We start from the raw sequence: 21,692 nt of genomic DNA on the forward strand, positions 1-21,692 counted from the left end.
ATATCATGGGATGCTGCAAAATTGTTTCACTTTTATTTTTTTGCCAAAATAGCTTGGCTTACGTGGAATATTTGTTTAATATTATATACTTAAATAGCATATGGACGAAAAACAAGCCCCAATTGAAGTAAACATGACTGTTTGTCCTGAAAAATCTAACCCGAGGCTATATTTACCGTTCTCATTTGAATTTACAAATACCACACGAATATGATTCTTATATCAATTCTATCAGACTTTACAATTGACTAAAATGTCAGTTATTGATTGGTTATGAGAAATATAAAAAAAAAATATTCTGGTCCCGTCGCCTTTCGTAAGAAGAAGAAGATCTTCGACGATACGATATATGTATATATTGTGCAAAAACTATTGTCTATATAAATAAAAAATGAATCGCAAAATATGTTGTTGGATCAATTCGAGTATATTTTTTATTTATTAAGCTTTGCTTTTGTAGGAAAGCTTTTGTAGAGAGAAAATATTGTAAAATTCAGTTTCAGATTCTGAACAGTGGCTATGGGGTAGCAAAGTAAAATGTTCCATATGTTGTTACGTAGGCTACTTAAAACGTAGGATACGTAAAAAAACATATTTAGGCGAATCGAAGTTCGCGTAGGCAGCTACTTGAAGTTATATTTCGTTTGTGCATTAATTTGTAATGGACTGACATATGTCACATTTAATTATTAAATCCACTTCGACCCAAGTTCCTCAAAGAGAGAGTATATGCATATAAACTTGAAATTATTTTAAAGACCGCTTCAAACCATTTAACTCAATTCGTTGTGATAGAGAATTCTCTTTTATATATTAATAAGATGATATATCTTATTTTATTTGAAATTGTTAATTCATATGAACAATTGTGTTTCTCTGAAAATAAAGTTTTTTATTTCAGTACATACAAACTATACTAATAACATTATCTTACACTTAAATAAACACTATCCTACCTTAAAATAAAGAAACGACATTATTAAAATTATCATATAAGTTTTTTTACAAAAACCTCACAAACAGTATTGAATTTAATCCCGATGACTTTGACTACTGTCAACTCCAAACCAACTGCTTTTGCCAATCGCGACTGACTGCTAGCGCCATCTAGTATCTAATAAAGGAACATACTAGTTCTTAACATGTAACTTCTAAAACGTAGGATAGTATACCTTTGAGGTAAATTTTTGAAATAAATCTTTGCCAATCAAGAATGAACAAATAAATTAGTCAATTTTATACCAAGTCACAGGGTTAGGGAAATAATAAAACGGCGTCACAATGAACAATACGCTGCAGTCTCTGTTAAGTATTGTTTCAAGTTTAAAATTGCATTGCTTTTAAGATTTCGCGAGGTTTATAGTACTCTATCGAATCGCTTGTGGCTTTTTGTTCATTTTATACGACGTTATTCTTAGAATAAGGCACCTAGGCTTTTACGTGTCCTATATTAGATTTATGAGCAGTGTTGGCCTAGAAGTTTAAGCGTGCGACTCTCATCCCTGAGATCGTAAGTTCGATCCCGGGCTGTGTAACAATGGACTTGCATTGTTTGTGTGCATTTAACATTCGCTGGAACGGTGATGGACAACATCGTGAGGAAACCGGCTTGACTTAGACGAAAAAGTCGAGCGTGTGTCAAGCACAGGAGGCTGTTCACCTACCTGTCTATTAGATCGACAAATTATCATGAAACAGATAAAGAAACTTGAGGTCAGATATAAAAAGCCTGATTTATTTATTTATAATTTCCAATAACTTTTAGCAAACTCGTAAGGTCGTAAATGCGTAGATAAAAAGACATTCATTCAATAAATTCTTTGTGAAATCGTAAAAAATAAACTTTTTTTTTGTATATTATACAGAAATTATACTAGGAACAGGTGTAACATAGAATTCACGGAGTGCGGGATCTAATAAGGGATGTATTCATTTTTGAGATATATTTAACTTATTATATAAATATTAAATAATTATAATAGGACGTTTTTAATAAGATAGGTTCGTTTCAAAGTAAGACTGAAACATATAATAAACTAAAAAAACGCTTCTACAGTTTTCGAAAATTCCTAGTTATATCGTTTCATTATTATTAAAGAATTCTGATAATTTTGGCTATAGGTTAGGTTAGATTGCATTCGTAACATTCCACTATCAGCTATACAATATATACATACATACAATCAATGCATACCAAAGCAAAAATACAATGTTTTTACTTCAAACACGCCTAGACTATTTCATGACAGCAATGGTATTTTAATACAAGACTTAATGACTTTTTTATTAGCATCATTTAGTAAGTAAAACCTCTTCTGAGCTAATGTGCTTCTTCAGAATTCTCGCTCGTTAGCGGTTTGATATTGGATGTAACTATCTAAGTGATGCTATTTGCTTGAGACCCTTGTGGATTTAAGCTAATCCCTTAATCCTTTTGGGTAGGAAATTTGCAAAGTTTGGGCGGTTTACGTGGGTTTTGATGAGGTTTATTACGATACATCTTAAGCGTCATACTTTTTATAGCATAGTAGTACTGAAAAAAAAAGATTTATAGGGTTTTACATAATTTATTTATTAAATATTTACAGCCATCCATATATTATTACAGCATAGATAGTGATTTAAGACCAATAACAGATAACTAATGACAGACTACCAATAACAATGACTTTGTTAACTTACGTACATATACACGTCAGTCTCATTTACACTTCTTGCCCCCGAAGACTATAGATACTAAATATTTGTTAAGATAGGGAGAAAGGTACAGTCATAAAAGGCTTTCCCAGCTCATGGGTTCAGAGGATTTGTTGCCGGCCGAGATGAGGAGGCTCTTTTTATTGATTATCATTTGAATACAGTTACAATCAGGACAATATAAAAGAACGACTCCCTAGTTTCAAAACAGTCAAATTCATTAATCATTAACTTGTTAATTAGGATTTAATGGTTAAATTAAAGCGTGTACACGCGGCCCTAAAATCAGAGTCAGTAGGGGAAGTCGGGAAAGTGCTGGGGACAACCCTAGGTGGCTCCCCAGATCGATTTGAGTATGCCGATTTCATCCCCACCATCATTTTCCCGATATGTTCCGTATGCTTTTAAGTTCACCTTAGAAAGCTTTTAGTTTTTTTTTATTATTTTCAGAGAAGTAATCCTAATTGTTCCTCTACAGGTATATGTAGCCCTCTTCAAGCCGCTGAGGGTGTCGCGAAGACAGTTCCGACGTGTTCTGATGTGCATGCGCAATGTCAGGCATCTCAAGTGTCATGAGCTGTACGCCCATGAGAAAGTCACGAAGGTGGACAGTCTGTCACTCGTGCTAAGTGGAAAGTAAGTAATTATTGCTTTTATTACTTTAGTATTATCTTCAGGTATCCTCAACTTTTTCAGGTATATGCCAAATAATAGTGAGTTCGAAAAAGTATGTATTAAAATAAAATGATCTTAAGGAAATGTTTGTAAGGATTGCAATGCTACTTTCAGAAACATAGCGCTAAGTATCACGTATGGTGAATCCTAGATAGTTTTTCCATACGGGATTCATATAATCTTACCATCAGAGACAGGAACGGCTCCTACGCCTTAACATTTTTCACTTTATTGCAAATTTATGATAACTTCGTTTACATGTTACGTACGCCATTTATAGAGATTTTTAAAGCAGCTGACTGTAGAAGTACTTCTGAAACGACTAAGGGTAGGTTAGGGTCCTTCAAATAGAGAGCGTACCAATTTTTAAAAGACTGGGGACGCACTCGCCAGCCCTCTGAGAGCCCTCATGGGCGTCGGGGCGGTTCCACTTAACATCAGACGAGCCGTCTGCTCATTTGCTTGCTCTGTATACAACAAAAGTTAAACTGTTCTTAAATGTGATCGCAAGATTATTTTAACTTCAGAGGTTATTATAATTGTATACAAGAAAAGGGTAATCTACTAGCCTTGTCAATTTAAAACAAAATAACAAAAACATAAAAATCGAATTTTAAATCGACTTGTTCACTGTACTTTGATGTCAGGTAAGGTCAGTGCTTAGGTAACTTTCGATGCGGTAAATTATGTTTCATCTGCACAAACTTTTCCAATAAATCATCTAATAACAAGCTTCTATTTTTGTTGACCTTTGGAAAGTTTAGTTGTCTAAAGGTTATGACGGTGTGGAAATTGCTGTTATTAATTAACAAAACGATAACTACTGATATAGAGTCACTATTGTATAAATACTGTACGTATGTGCTTCATAGTCGGCTTATTCACGAACTAACCGAAGTGTTGCTAGCACCGCCAATTTCCCTTGAGATGCTCATTTTTACAGCATTTGTTCAAAAAACCCGTTAAAATTGTAGTAACCAAGAGGAAAGTTTTAACTGCACTTCCGATTAGCTGGGCTTAGTTTAAGTCAACAGCAGTGATTGTTTCCATATCCATAGCGTTCGGTCTTGAGTCTCGTATTTTACCACGCTCCAAGTCTTTCTGGCTCTCTTTGCTTTCTCAGTCAAAGTCAAAAATCATTTATTCATATAGGTAACACAATGTTCACTTATGAGCGTCAAAAAAAAAATACATTAAATGCGTATTTTACATTTACTGCCAGTTCTCAAATCAAGGTACGCCCTTGAAGAGAAGAACTGGCAATAAACTCTCCTCCACTCTTTTTAATCGCCAAGTTTTTTTGTATTACTCAACATTTGTAAGGAGCTGCAACCATTACACCATGTTCCACATAACATCAGCAGGAGGCATGGTGAAATAGGAGTACGCTTTTACCTTCACCTAGGAACAATTCAAATACATAGTCGAAATAACTAACATCACCACAAGTAGCACCCGTTCACGAGTATCACGCATGGCCAGTCATCAGCCGCCTCGCCGTAATTTTGGGAGAGAGACAACCCAACGCATGGACGCCGCCACAAGCAATGACATTTAAGCGAGCATGACGATCCTTGAAATGTGAACATCGTTGTACGGCGCCTTTCCTTCCGGGTGCCAATAAAGCGCCTGCTTGGGAATATGATAGGGATCCCTTCGGAGTGTATAACCCATCCATTTTCATTTGCGTCGCTTGATCTGCTGGATGTCATTGTCGCTAAACACCTTGTATACATCTGTAGTTTCTGCACGGTTGGTATCTTCTGTGGACTCTTGTCGAGCAAATGTCACCACAACACAGTCAGTTGTTGTGTTTTGCGTAATTTTACCATCGCCCTAGTTGATGGGATGGGATGGGCATTACGTGGTAGGAGCGCTTTGAAACAGTGGTCGCAATTTTTTTTTTGCAATTTAACGCTCCTTGCTGTATTAAAACGTGTTTAATATTTCTTCAATGAACCCTCGGTATATTGTTAAGCAATCTCATGGGCCGTGAGAATAATAAGAAAACAGTAAAGTATCTACTGTACAAGCGCAATCGCTTTGCCTGCAAAATCTGGTTACTTGAGTGATTAGTGCGCTCAGTAATGAAATTCACTTTGATAATACGTCCTCAGAAGGTTTACCATGTTTGTTGGTCAATTTTATTATAATTCTGTTTTCTGATCTTTAATGACGGTGAACGCGATCTCCTGGTTTCGGAAAAACTTCTTTGTTTATTTTTGGCTTCTCTTCTATTGTTTTTGTTACTCATTTAGACTATTTATAACGTAAATAGCCGTTCTTTGTGTAAATTGGTAAACAATGATAATATGCCTAAAGGAATCTAAACCCCGAAAATAGGTTATCCTGTCATGCTTTCGCGTTTTACCGCAGGATCCGTGGAAAAAAGTTGTTTACGATAAACAATTTGAAAAATTTGGTAGTTAGATAATCATGCTAAATATTGAACTCCTATATTTGGCTTGACCAAGTATAACCAAGGAAAGAGAAACTTAATGAAAATTTCACAAAATAAGGTTGAGCTATAAACTGTGTAATACTAGTATTTTATTGTACGAGTCTCCCGGGTGTAAGCCTCGGAAAAGAGAGAATATAAAACTAAAATATTTCAGTTCTGTAACTCATGCGGTAAATAAAAGCCTGGAGAACTTTTCAAGTCATGTACGTATATATTCTTTCGTTTATTAACTCAGTTTCATATTTCAATTTTATCCTCACAGTATCAGTTGGCCTGGACATACAACGACCAATATAGTATAATAATATAGACTTGACTTGTTTCAGCGGAATATGCTTAAAAAGAGAATTAATAATATCAATGTTTTATTTAATGTTTTGAACAGATTTTTCCTTCTGTAATATTTGTTTAGTATAATTGTTTTATATTAATATATAATATATGTTTGCTGGTGTTCAAAACTGTCTCCAAACTAGCTTCTTCAGTAAGGATCTCTGTATACAGATACGATTTTATATCAGAGCTTCAATTCGATAGTAATTTAAAGGTAGTGAAAATCGTATTAAAGATATGCTGCTTATTGTTTTTTTAATAATCAATTTGATAAGTGACTATAATTGATCTACAAATGTGTAGTAAATAAACAAAATAAATTTATATAGGTTTAGATAAAAATAAAATCAATATTATGCATCGTTCTTAGTATAGAACTCTGTCTCTGTTTGATTTCAATAAAAAAGTAGTACAATAATGTATAACAGATCGTTTTTATGAATAAGTAATTAGAGTGACTCTGTAACTTCCAATTGAGATCCCGAACTCAATAATGAGTTCTGAGGGATCGCAAGGTTGCGACATCAGCGCTACGGATGTTGATAGAACTGCATATAATAGCCGGGATTGCTCGGCTGGTCGCCAATAGAGTTGCTGTCAATCGACCACGATTTATTTCTATCATACATTATTAATTGAAATCGCAACTTGTGAGCAGCAATTAAAAGCGTATCAAAAAGTTATTTGATACTGATTACTCAATCTTGCGGTTCAGATGTCCAGTTTTACGTAATACGCTTAACCGCATTCAGTTTGCGGTACGTTTAGTGTTTCGCACGTGTATAGTGTCAAGTTCAGCGTAGATTAAAACATAACAATAAATATGTATCAATTATGTTATAATTTTGCTTGCTACGGGTGAGAATTATTCAAGAAAGTAGTCCCAGAGAATACGTCCTAGAACCAAAATCATTACCCACAAAAACGATGCCAAAGTACTAGTACACCCTCGGACAAGCAAAAACGATGGGAGACCCGCAGAGAAGGCGAAAGATAATAAACATATATAAGATTCTTTCCTTCAACTTCGATTTTGTTCCCTTTGGAGTAGAGACTCTTGGGCCGTGGTGTTCTAGTGCACAGGCGCTAATTAAAGATTTAATTTGTCGCCTGGTAGATATTAACGGTGACCCCAGAGCTGGTGCTTTCCTCGCTCAACGAATAAGTATCGCCACAGGAAGCAAACTTTTTAAATTTATTTTGTATTATTACTGTGTTGGTTAAGAAAATTGTATATACTGTATATTTGATTGGTTTGGTTGGTTACTAATAAACAATATATTTAGTCTACATCATTTTCGAATTGAACATATTTAAAATATTATTTTAGAACAGCAAGTCCTGACAAAGGTTTCTTTAAGGGAAATTTTTAAAACACTCATACATTTACTTTTGTCTTGGAAATTTGGTAAGATTTGCATTTGACGTAACAAGTTGTTACTGTGTTATATTCTTGGCTAACTTGAATCTAAATTCCACAGTTATTTTGAGCACTAGAAGGATGTTTCGCAAGTGACTCATAGTGTGTTTCTTAGAAGAGCATCTGGAGTGTGAAATATCCCGAATAGCGTTATAAGACAGCTCTCATTTATAAGTCTTAATAGACATGTTTAGGCTAATGGAGGGCAAATGTTGTTACCCTGTTAATGTTACCCTGAAGTAAGGGCTGACTTTGGTAAAGTTTCGCGAGTTTCTGGCTGTGTAAATTATAAATGAGAACCTCATTAATTAACAGCGAATCTCCATTGGCTACAGATAAACACTTAAGTCATACGCTCAGTTGAAGTTTAAACCTGTTATTTTCTGTTTGATTAACAAAACACTACACTGAAATGGCAGTTGAATGCTTTTATTACTATGTATTTACATTCGTGTGGCAAAATATAGTTTTATTAATAGCGGATTATAGTAGGTTTATAATATCACCGCTATTTTGTGTTATTTTCCAAAACCCTATATCTAAATAGAAGGTATTTTTGCGTTGATATTATGATACTGGTTTGTATATGAAAATGACAAGTGAACATTGCAAAATTTCTTAGGTCACCTACACATCGTGATGTCATACAGTTAACTGTGCAAATGTGTGCATAATTAGATTTATTGGCCGATTAGAGTCGCGGTCGGCAATTTATACCTGACTTATTTCCACACACAACGATAAAAGGGAGAAAAAGTTATTATATTACCATAGGTCCATTGGAATGTTATTTCTCGGTAAGGTGTATTCGACTAATTGTATTTATATTTAGGATTCCATATGAATAAAAGATTTAAATACGAATAAGACCCAAAAAGTTGGTCAGTTGCGTCAGGCACAGAAGGCTGATCACCATTATTTTATTTATAGAATAAAAAGCAAAAATCTGGGAGGTTACGGTTGCCTATTAGGATTACGGAACACATTTGCTTTGTCTATTTAAATATTTTTATAAGTGCCTTATTCGACGATATTGTCCATGTACTAATTTTCTTTATAAAACTTTTCTAATGTTACATAGTATAAATATAAATAATTAAACAAAAACCAAACCCAGGACATGACCCTAATAGATTAATTAACGCTTAATTGACTGCGGTGTCATCAGTTGGAAACAATTTTTTTTTTTCATTTTCCAAAAATGTTGATACAATATTAAGGATGAAGTATTCGTTTAGCAAAGTTTTATGGATCGCATTGACGTAGACAAAGTTTTTTAATAATCTCTATATAAAAATTCATAGAATTTTTGATAAGCAAAGTTTATAATTATGGTAGGCTTAACGCCGAAATTTTAAAATAATCCTTGTTTAATATATTGGACATTTTTTTACGCAGAAGCCTAGGATGTGTAAGATCCCTTCAACCTCACACTCGCAAAATTGCTATCTTTTTCGAAATTTTGCAATGAATTATTTTATATTATTGCCTAAACATTATAAATAAACATAAAGTCTAGAAAACACCAAAAACCACTGGGAGGTTTAACCATAGTGCCTTTCATTTAATTCCTTATAAATTGAAAAATATTACATCTATCTTAAATTTATGTTGCCAAGCTAGAATAAAAATATCTTTAGGCTATTGTCCCACCAACGATAAAGAAACGACTATCGGCTATTTTCTCGCTCATGAAACGTTCAATAGATATACATTCCGTGTAACCAAAAGAGATGTCCATATATATAGTTGATCGCTGATTGTTCATACTGCCGGCGAGTGCTTGCTTCACAAGAGTTATCAAAGATAATTCGCTTAGCGACTCTTGCTCAGCGATTAGAACTCACGACGCGGCGGCAGTTTTCTGTTTTCTCTACATTTCTCTACATTACGGATCTGAAACAACACGTGTTTTTATTTATTATGAACATCAAACAATCATTTGAATTATGATTATTGTCTTGATTTTCTCTGATAGCATTAGTGTAGCGCTATTAATCGCCTATCGGACTCGTACACTCGCTTATAGCGACAAAACTATCGGAACTACACACTCGCTTTCCGCTGCTCGCCAACTCGTTTTTAATTCTAGCTCGAGTCGCTTCTCGTTCATCGTAAGCGGTGGAACAACTGTCTAACACCTTTGTGCGGTCCTAGGCGTAAGCGTTAATATTTCCGATTTTTAATAAGTGTTTAGATATGCCCTCGTTTATGTAAACTAAATCAGTTTAATTACACTTTTAATTAAAATATTATATTATATATAGTAGTATACATCTGAGCGTTTGTCAAGGCAGTTTTTGCCGCGCTATGTGGAACCAGCTGCCAACTGAAGTATTTCCGAACTATTTTGACTTAAGGTCCTTCAAGAAATGAGCGTACCAATTCTTAAAAGGACGGCAACGCCAAGCCCTCTGCCATTGAGAGTGTCCATGGGCGACGGTATCATTTAACATCAGGTTAGCGTTCCGCCCGTTTGCCCTCTGGTCGGATAGTTCTGGCAAGTATTCTGATTTTAATATTAATTTTTTAAATCAATTGTTCTGAGTTGAGCTGAGCTGATGTTAATGTTAAATTTTAGTCGGATTCAGATTTTGTTAGATTGAACTAATTAATAAGAAAATTGCTTCATCGGCTTAGCAGGAATTAATAAAATTTCAACATTCTACATTCTTCATTTAGGTTTTGTACGAACCAATAATTATGCTAGTGAATGACATAGTTTCACATTTCGAGCTATAATAGCTGGGTTACGAAATGTCAGGTCAATATTAGACTTCAATTGCCTTGGGACAAACACAGGTCACTAGTTAAGACAAACAGTTAACTATTGCACAGAATACTTAGTGTTTGCATTGTAAGCCCGTGTTTTTCTTATTATCTGTGCGATAATTACAATAATTGCGTGGAATTGGCAATTCTTTGACTGAGCCGTTTTGTGTAATGACGTCATTGTGAAATTGGCGCTCTCGAATAAAGTGCCGAAGATAATGACGTCATCTGACAACGATTCCCAATTTCGAGGCAACTCTTTTAGGGTCCTGGTTTGGCAATCTTGTGATTACGTGTTTCGAATACTGAATAGAGATCGAAATCGGGATTGAAGTTAAGCAGTAAGCCTGCGCAGGACTTGATTTAAATATAGTATTGTCTTTTGTTAACATAGCTTTTACACATTGAAAGAAAACACTTTCGGAAAAATTATGTAAAATAATTATAAGTTTATAATAATACATAGCTTCGATCCGGTAAAAAAGTGTTTTCTTTTGATTTAAATAGTTTGACATTTTTATTTTTATTCAAGGCCGACAACGCACTCGCAAGCTTTCTGACATTACTTAACATCAGGTGAGCCTCGTGCCTCGCTCCTTGTTTTATAAATAATCATGTCAACAATACTTTATAATTAAAAAACAGATAAAAATTAATAAATTATCTCGTAGCTTCTAAGAAATTTCCAATATATGATTTCTTTAAATGGACATTTCACAGTAAACTTTTGATGGCGATAGCTCCCATCGTTTCTGTTCTCAGCGATTCTATTGATTTTTTTCCCCCTCTACAAACTGTCTTTCCCGTGAGACTTGCATAGTGATAGGTGTTAGACTGTTACAAATTATATTGATACTGTAAATGACCGCGTTTTGTCATACCTTTATCTTTCTAGCGCTTTCCGACTCTTAGTGAAACTTGTGCGATGTAACGTCCAATTCACAACCATTCTGCTTTGTACTGTGATGAAAAGAGACAGTGAGTGGTTTAGTTGTATCGCTGCAATTAGAGTGAAAAAGAGGGATAAGTATATTAATCATCAATCATAAAACGATTAAAGAATAGTTTTAATGTGTTTGTCAGTGTGTGTGCCTTAAAAGGTAGATACAAACTCAAACTGTGTATGCTCAATTTGTCACAGTATTGTTTTTAAATTTCCTTTTTTTCTTATTATTGCAACGAATGTCGATGCTTCGTTTGACGGAGAAATTGATAACTATTTGTAAAGAAAATAATTAAATCGTTAACCTTTGACCTTTACAATATATGTATATACATAAATCCATAATTACTGTACTTATGATAAGTATGAATTTTTGTATATATATCTATATAACACACTTAGTTTACAAGCCTATGGAATACAAAATTGAAGTGAAAAGCTCTCTCACTCTCTTAGCGAGACATAAATGTTAGGGCTAGGTGATTTTACGAGCTGCGTGATTACATCAGCTTTCAGCAAACATACCCCGACCTTATGAACTGTATTATAGCTATTTGAATAATTTTGAAATTCAGCATTAATCTTCACCAACACATCTTAGTCGCAAACGGTTTGTTTTGTTTTTTAATTATAACAATCTTTTGGGTTGTTAAATTTGTTTATTGTATTTTCTCGAAACGTAATCATATTATCAGAGTTCTGTATATGGCTTGTGGCATGTCGATGATATATGTCATTATGTACTTGACACTCACCGTTACTAGTGTTAAATACGCTGAAAGTCCATTGTTGCACAGGGAAATCTAACCTAAGACTTCAGGGTCGCACGCTAAGCTACCAGGCGAACACTGTTCAATTTATTGTCGAAAGATATGAAAATACTAGTATTGTGCCAATGTCCAACCTTTTAGGTTGTTCCTGACTGTGACTTCGGTCTACCTTTTACATTATATACACACGTTTTTGTCGTTAGGTCCCATAACGAATTAACCCAATGAGGCAGATCTGGGAGAGACACATGTCAAAATTATATGCACTGAATATTCATAAAATGGAAATCTGTACTGCTTCTTGGTGCCTTCATTATTGAAGGTCATGCCTGTCTTGAAAAGCGCTAACTGATACGACTTGATGCCTTCACACCACTGTATCCTCAGCTTTACTCACGGCATTAGGCATGTTGAGACCCATAATTGACTGAGTTCAGTCCCCACGGTCTTCTGAAAGAAAACCTCATCCAAGGTGATTTGCACAGGTGAACCATCGGGGCGTGGGTCTCGGCGACTCAGCCAGTTATAGCATCCCTTGTCAATGACGTAAGAGGCATTGATTGCTATTTGGCCGTCCTCCGTATTATTTGTGGTGGTAAGAGGTGGGGTGGCGCTACCTTTGATGACTCTTCTCAAAAATTTCATACTGGACAGCTAATCCATGGGCTCCCGTTTGAGGTAAAATACGGACCAAAGAAGTGTCTTGTGTGCAACGCGCAATCGAGCCAGCGCACTACGCCACTCAACCTCCATGACTTCTTCATTACCCGGTACGGGGCTCCGGGCAAGGCACAAACACGCGGGAGGTCATTAACTGTCCACCGTCCTCCCTGCAATAGTTCACTTGGTGGTTTTAGTTGCGTCTATTACATAAGGTATTAGATTGGTCTAATGGAACAAGGTCGATAAAGGTCGGGAAGGCCGGTCGACCAAACTTGTCTTGGGGATCCTTAACGATTTGTGATACTCCCAAGGCTTCCATGTCTATCAGAATGATGCGGTAGGATAGGGCTGTGCCTATGCTACCATGCGAAGCATACTGGGAACCCTTGAAAAAAAAAGAATTGACAATGTAATTCCTCCCCAAATATAGTATTCTCAATTTGTTGCCATACTTGGCTATATACGTATAATAGTAGTGTCAGTGCCATATGGTGGGGTTGTCTTCCGCCAGTGGTCTATAACAAAAAAAAAATCAATTCTGTGTAAATTTAAGAGCGCGACGAATTAAAATTAATAAATTATAAAATTAATAAAAATTTTCCCTTTTGTTCGAAATCGATATTCAATTGGAAATATAAAACCCTTGTTATTTAATATTATGTTGTCAGTTAAACGGAAAAGGGTCTTTTGTGAAGCCTTACAGAGAAGGTATTATTGTTTCTACAAAAACCTATCAAATACTTACTCACCTTAACCTCATGCATCTGGTGAGTTTCATGTGTTCATAAATACTACAAAGATTGCTTAAGCCTGCATAAGCCAGAAAAAACTCACGTATGACCTACCAAATAATTACCGTTCGCAATAAGTAATTTGGTATTTGACCTAATATTGTATCTGTCAGCATATTCGCCACGTAAGAAAATTTCTCAGTTCAGACAAGGGATCGAGCCCCAGGCGTGAGGAAAGTAACAAACATATTTATAGTATATAATAAAGGTATTTTCGTAATATATTTCTTGTCTATCTGCGTTTTGAAAGTCTACAAAGAAATCCATATGAAATTGCGGCAAAAGCTTGCGCTTTTCACTTTTATTAAAACTTCGAGTAGGCATAAAACAAAACCAAATACAGACGAATAAAAGCTCAAATTTTATTTTATTCGGGTATAAAACGCGAGTGAAACGAAATAAAAAGTAGACATGTACGTAGGTGTTAGGTACCGAGGTATTTAAAAGTGAGCCAAAGTTGAACTTTTTGTAGACTTATTAAGCAAGGTTCTTATTTCGCTGTGGTTGTTCTTTAAATTTGAAAGCGTATCGTTCAAAGCTAGGAGACAATCTATGTTCTTCGTTCAAAGAGTTGAAAGGTTTTGCTGTACATGGGAATTAAAAATGTAATAAAAGTTAACAATATATATTGTTTATCTATGTATTCTGTTTTGGCTTTGTATAATGAAAGTGTTTTGTTGTATAATATGTATGTTCGCTGTAAGATTACTAATATAAAAATATCATATGCACGGGCCAAGGTTTATCATTTGTGCCACGAAGGCTTTTCTCAGTTTTATAAGCAATGTCACGATCCAATGAAGTTGTTACTTTGTCCTTCGACTCATATATTATAAAGTCGAGTTATTCCACACTACTTTCGTATTTAAATATTATTATTATTACCCTTCAAGATGTTCAATGTTCTCACAATTCAGTTGTCTCAATATCCGTAGCGTCGCTCGGAACAAAAACTAATTTTTGGAGTTATTATATAACGCTATTGGAAGTTAGAACTCAGATTTCAGATCTACTAAAATGTGTATTAGGTAAAAATATATGATTTAAAGACCATAGGATCATATTTTATTGAAGAAAACTAATTTAATAAATCACGCTAAATGACGCGCACTAATTACGCTATATTATAATTTCATGTCCTGACCTACAGACTACTTTGTAGGTCAATAGAACTATTTAGCAAAATCGAAGTTTTGTTGTGTGATTTACATTGAGCTTAATAAAATACAAAATAATATACATTTATTAATTGAATGCTAGTAGGAACAAATTATGATGTGGCTTTCGAAATGAAATGTTATAATTACATTTTTCCTTTGTTTTTAATTAAAAATGTAACCTTACATATTTGGAATTTTATTATCCTTGATTAATTTTTTTACAATATAAATATTTTGCTCCATATAAAGTTCGTCTTATATATACATACTTAAATATAAGTAGAAAATATTTTAGAGCTACAATTCATCAACAGATAATTCTGTTCTTCGTCGTCTGTTAAGCCGTTAATAATAAAGTTGTAACCTCGTTTAGCCAATTTAAAAGTTTTAACGAATAGATTTTAATTTTTTGTTAGAGTTCAAATTACGTCAAAAGCACACGGCAATGGTTACGTTGTGTCGTTCTCTCTGAATTGGTAAGGTTATAATCCAAAACACGTAATGTTCGTGGAATTTTCTGTTTGAAATGGCAGTTACATACGCTTCAATTTTTTTAGTTATTAAATTTTACCACATCATACGTAGTACTAAATCTACGGTATTATTTACAAACTACTTTATATAAAATGTATGAACATTAAGGTAAACATAAATATATACCAGTCAAAAAACAATTAACGTTTCCATATAAAAATCGATGATACGTAGTAATCGTAGCTATTCTATTATGGCTTAGCTCAGCCACTTGGCGCACTCTGGTCCGTGGTCCCTTATATATTATAAATGAAACACACATGAACTCAGACAAATAGGTGATTAGCTTTCTTTGTCGATTTTTGGGTTTGGTACACACAGGTTTCCTCACGATGTGTGCCTTCGCCGTAGGTGCAAGGGAAGAGAAAAAATTCCCGTGATGCAACACCTTTATTCGAACACAAGAGTTGACACACCGCTCTATTTCATTATGATGACACACAATTCTTTTTATAGTAGTCTAAGTCTTAATAAAGAATTTTTGAATCACCTGCAATGTAAGAAATTCTTGAACTATTACAAAATCGACCTTTTGAGTTCTTTGTCAATAACATATATGCTAGAAAAGGAAAGGCCGGCTTTTTGCAATAATCAATTCGCAATGTTATTAAAATACACGTTTTTATGTATAATCTTGATTAATCTGTTGAATATGTATTAATATGATATACCTATTAAGTCTTTTTTAGAAAATGTATTTATTTAATATTGTACAGTTATGATATACATACAAAAACGTTTTTGTACGTCATTAGAAGAATTTATTTAAATTGTAATTTTTAATTAACAAATAATAGTCAATATAATTACTAATTATAAATAATAATATAATAATATAATTATGATTACTTTACTTAATATAAAATAAAGTAACATGCAAAGGTACAGACAATAATATTATTTATTCTTAAATTTTATGAGTAATTATTAGATATATTATTGTTTTCAAAATAGACCACAAAATATTTCTTTGCAAATACAAAGATTTTGTTTTATTTGTCACGCCTTTACAATATTACAACAATCATTGTTTAACTTTGACAATCATTTTTAATCTCACTTTCAAATATATTTGAACTTCACGAATATCGCCTTCTCAATTATAGCCTTTAATTTATCTCTCTAAAAGTTTTTTTTATAACAATAAAATGCACAAAATTATCTAAACGTCATTCAATTGCAAATCACTCCGAAGCGTTGCCTACCAACTTCTATAAACAACTTAAAAAAAAATTAATGAAACGTCATTTTATTACATACTTATTCACTATTAATTTACCTCGAATGGCTTCTAAATAATAATAAAAATATCTCCTATAGTAACTTCTTAATGATTATTAAGAACACGACTTAGCAATGTTATTGATTAATCAAATTAGGTAGGCTTACTGTATTTTTTAATGGGATAGTTCAATTAGGCAAACGAGCAGCACTTATAGTTAAGGGTTTACCGCCGCCATGAACTCCCGAAATACCGGGAGGTTTGCACATGCTTTGCCGGTCTTTAAGGCTGGACGCTCTTCTGTTGAAGGTGGTGCACCTCAAGTGTCTTAAAAATCGCTCTGTCGTGAAACGCCACACGTCAAGTTTGAACGGGTGAAACTTCGTCAACATAATCCGTTTTAATAAATTTTGTATGAATAATTTTAGCACAGATGGCTGCATCTGTTATGTATAACTATATATCGTGAGCCTTGAATGAATGAACCCGTTTCGGATTGCCGCGAGCTGGTTACCGCACCTTGGGCGCAAATCACCACTTGATCACGCTTGAATAATGAATTCACTAACACCTGGTCTTGTCTCATAGTTCGTTTTATCACGCAACGGGCCTGCTGTTGAAATCTAGCGATTGATGTTCTGTTAACTAAAAGCACAAAACTTTGTTAAATTGTGTATGAAAAGTTCAAACAAAAATAAAGCGTTTGTGACTGTTTTGTTGAGGTCGACGTCCGGCGAGTTACATTAATAATAACTCATTTTCCTATAGAAAACAATTTGTCGTTTTACTAATGCTTCTACACATGAAGCAAATAGTACAAAAAGATAAGAAAAATACTATTAAATGGTATTTTCATTATAGCATTAGTCACAGATTGGAAACTGAACAATAATGAATGAAGACATATGACCATTGAAGTTGACGAATTTCCGTCGCAAAGTTGATTGCGAGGTCGTCGTTACGAGTATACTGGCGTGGACTAATGAAATGTGATTGAAAAGGGCCAACCTTATGAGTCTTAGAGATGTCATCGAAACAAACATTGAACTCGAAAAACATACACTTTAAGTGTATACAAAAGTTATAACATCGTACGTAAAATTCACAGAGAATATCTATTGCTTTGGGACTTTGAACCAAATAAAAATCAAAACAAAATCAGTGATTTATACAATTTCAATTCGGATAAGGCACAGTTGGACTGCATTTGTTTTTATGAATCTTATTGCATAGACACACATATGACAGGGCGTCGTATGCGTGCAGTGAAGTCAATAATAATTGTTAGTCTTTGTGATGAATTAACGTTACAATTTACACATTATCATCAACACTCTTCAGCCCTTTTTCGCACTCCTCTACTGCTTCATTTAAAAATAATTTTAAACAACTGGTAATACCCTAATCCTTGTATATTTCTTCTTTATTATAGCTATAGGTATGTTTGTCATTGTCCGGATTTATACATTTTGTGCTGTCATGTTTTACTTTACACAGAATAAAGCAAAACTATGTATCACATTTTTAATAGTCAAACTTTTGGATACATCCAATTAAATAAATAAATAAAGATACATTCGAGAAAGCTTCTTTATAACCATTTTCAATTCAATAGAGGAATAGTTGAATGTCAATTCAGCTAACGAAAATTATTTAGTATAAGTTAATTGACCTTTGATAAGGCGTAGGTGAAAAGGTCTCGTAAATATCAAATTTGGGGGACCTACTGTGACCTATACCAAAGTTGCCCTCTTGTGTATTGTGTATTATAATTTATTCTCGATATTGCAAAATTATTTCATAAGTTTAGTAAATCTCTCAGTCAGCAAGATCCTGACATTCTCATTAATCATATTTCACCTAACTCAAACTGAGTTCCTTGATGTAGAAATATAAAAATAAGTCACTATTCAAAGATCAATTCTAGTTAATTGAGAGCCAATGGGGAATCCCAAAAAAACGCAAAATATATTTTAATTACTTTAATCAAACTGTTACATTTATTTAAATATGAGAATTGAAAATTACTAATTTGAGAATTTGACCGGACCCATCCAACTTCTCAATGTCTTTCGTCTTGTAATACTGTTGCCTGGGGTGGAGGTATTGCTTATGCGGAGGAAAGGGGGTGCAATGGTAACAAGTTAGTAAGTATAAACTTAAAAGACAAATTTAAAAAAAAGGCCTATGGTGTACGCATATTTCTCAACCGACAAGCAACAAACCTTCTAATAATAAAGAAATGATTGCAAAATTATTGAACTTACTAACGAAACATTCGTTTATGATTATTTGACTCGTATCGTTGATTTAATTTCTGACATTATTGCAATGTTCCAGGTTGGTAGTGTCACAGAATCAACGCGCACTGCATATAGTGTTTCCACATCACTTCCTAGACTCACCGGAGTGGTTCGGAGTTTCCACTGACGAGTTCTTTCAGGTAACAAAACTTACGAATGCAATGCGGGTAACTTTATAATAGAATATGCATATTTTGTTTTACAACTACTCCATTATAATTCACTTGTTTGCATGCCTGTTATTGTAAATGTTACTGCTTTGGACTTTCGGCATGCCGTAATGGCACTGTATATTTTGGCCCGCCCAGATATTTAAAAATAATAATAATTATTATATGTATTCGAATGTTTGGAAATTAAGGCAAACAACGAGAAATGAAATTAATATTACAATAATTGTTTCTGTTTTTTATTTTGCGCTATGTTATCATATATCATACACATGTCTCTTTTCACTACACTGTAATCAACATTTGATAGAGAGAGATAAAAGAGTGCAATTAGATTCATGTAGTTTTTTATGAATAGCGGGGATAATAAATGAAAATGTATTTTGCATATTATGTTTACTATGAAGTCGGAACTCTGCTTCGTGGGCTGCCATTATAGGCTCTATTGAGCGTATAACTGGTTTCGCGCGGCACACAAATCTCCCGGTAGGCAGCTTTTTTCACGAAGATTATCTTGTTAGCTTCTAATATTTATTTAATTAAATACTAAACATTTTTATGAAACATATTCTTAAGAATCTTGCTACAAATGCGAATGTGCAATAGTTATTCATTTTAATCGTTCGGTTGTTTACGAGTTGTTACGAATTGACTCGACCCATCTTCCCGAAGTGGGATGGTCGAGTCGGAGGAGGGAGTTGTGATTATAAAAGAGGTTGTGACACATGCGCACGGGCCTTTTCTTTGCACAAGTTTAAGTTATACAGTTCACGTAAAATCAGTGAAGTAAATTATAGTGAATTAAGTCATCATTGAAGTGTTTAATTTCCTACCCTAAGAACTAAATCAACTACCGCTAACAATCTTTAATAACGTATCGTACTTTTTTTATTCATACAAAAGAGATAAATATTATAATAGCTGCCACCGCGAATATTTCGCCTTAATATGATTTTTTACTTAGTAGGTACACACCAACATATGGAATATTACACCATAAAGGCTTTTTTTGAATTTAAAACCTTAGTAATAAATAAAACTTTTATATTATTCCAAATTTTCTCTGCAAAACCCTCCAAGTTCAAGGAAGGAATAATAAAAATACTCGAACTAGTCCAGCCGTATTCAAAATTTGGCAACATGTTTTGCGATTAATTTTTATTTGTATAGTTGATAATCCAATGACACTCAACTGCTGCATCTTTCTCATTGATCGGCCTTCTATATCCGACAAATGTTGATTTTTATCTATTATCTGTATTATAGATAAAAAGGTCACACCGTACGATTAGTATTATGATAGTCGAACGCTTAGTAGCGACTAAGCGTTATATTGATCGATATGCGGTAAGGTTAAAGAAAGTACTCGATTATTTTACAATACATCATATAGGCTATTGTATGCAAATTTAATCGATTTTAATGAGCACATTTTACAATACGTAAAGTAATATTGCTCATATTAGTTATGGAATTTCTATTTAAAAATTGTCATGAATTGTTCAAGTTACTTGTTTTGACAACTTTCTATGCCATAATTCAAATTTTTAATCTAGATACTTTTGCATATATGTATTTTAAATATACGCCTCGTCATTTTCCACTTTATAAATAATTATACATTTCACATAGGAGTGAAGCATTCGTTTTATTGGTTTTCTGTACTTGCAGAAGAAGCTCGTAATCCCAAATACTGCACCGCCGGTAATTGAATCCAGATGACGTGTTATGCAGTGTTGTCAAACTTTCCAGGTCTCAATAATGGCGATGGAGGAATCACGTGTGTTGGTGTGGCACCGGGACAAGTTAAAACTGTCGATAATGTCTGACGCGTTTCTGCAGGCTGTGTTCGACCACATCCTTGGTAGAGACGTCGTTCACAAGCTCATGCAGGTATGAAAAAAATATTATTTCAATTGTAACGTGACCTGAGCTAATGAGTTAGCGCGTTCAATCAAACAAATTACTAGTATGAAATTCTGTTTACCGCGTAAATCCATTTTCGAGATTAAAAGCTGTATATAGGTCGGACAAAATTTTTATAAAATTTCGTTAAAAATACACATTAGTCGTGTGTTTGTATCGATATTTATCGTTCGTGTATGCGTAATTGTATGGCAAGTCGATAGCTGTAAGTTATATACTATTTTATGTGAAAGAATTTTCTTGAGAGTTTTTATTTTTTGTCGACGTATAATATCTAGCGGCACTTTGTCTCTTGAGGTTGCATTCTACGTATAACTTTCACAATAATGTAATCAGATTCCTTGGGGACTTTATTCCATTACAAAAATTTAGTATAATTTTAATAAACGGTTTTAATTTGTATACTGACTCCACGACCAAGAGAAAATTACGAAATAAACATGAAGAAAACACTTTTTAAACGGGTTGAAGCTTTGCACTATTTTAAACTTATAATTATTTACATAATTTAAAAATTTTCGACGTTTAAAAAGTGTTTTCTTAATGTGTAAAAGCTATGTTAACAAAAGACAATACTAATAAACATGAATTTTACTTTGAAGTATATTCACATGAATTTTTGAAGTTATGAAAACAAGAAATAATTAGTATACCGTTACGTAAACGTATTTTACTGACATCAAGTGTCAACTGTCACCGATATTGGCATATGTCAAATGTTAAGTTAGTAAAGCGGTGTAAGTTGCGTGAGTTGTGTATACAATTTTTAAAATAAACCATCATTATTATTATTATTTATATAGAGTTCTTTACTAAGGTCATTCAAAAATTGAAAGAACAATGAACTAAGTA

At 33.7% G+C, this 21,692-nt stretch overlaps 1 protein-coding gene across 2 annotated transcripts in view; it reads left to right on the plus strand.

Annotated features, from left to right (window-relative positions):
* LOC123717694 (blood vessel epicardial substance-like) overlaps nucleotides 1–21,692 on the plus strand; it is a 43,103-nt gene that overhangs the window by 13,920 nt on the left and 7,491 nt on the right. For both annotated transcript variants that reach the window (XR_006754869.1, XM_045673838.1), the window contains exons 2-4: nucleotides 3,176–3,333; nucleotides 18,782–18,884; nucleotides 20,667–20,807. Coding sequence is in view for 1 of the 2 variants with exons in the window: in XM_045673838.1 (XP_045529794.1) it covers nucleotides 3,176–3,333; nucleotides 18,782–18,884; nucleotides 20,667–20,807 (402 nt within the window). In the remaining variant the exon portion in view is untranslated. The remainder of the gene's footprint in view (nucleotides 1–3,175; nucleotides 3,334–18,781; nucleotides 18,885–20,666; nucleotides 20,808–21,692) is intronic.

This window comes from Pieris brassicae, chromosome 2, assembly GCF_905147105.1.
Source record: "Pieris brassicae chromosome 2, ilPieBrab1.1, whole genome shotgun sequence".
Taxonomy (NCBI): domain Eukaryota; kingdom Metazoa; phylum Arthropoda; class Insecta; order Lepidoptera; family Pieridae; genus Pieris; species Pieris brassicae.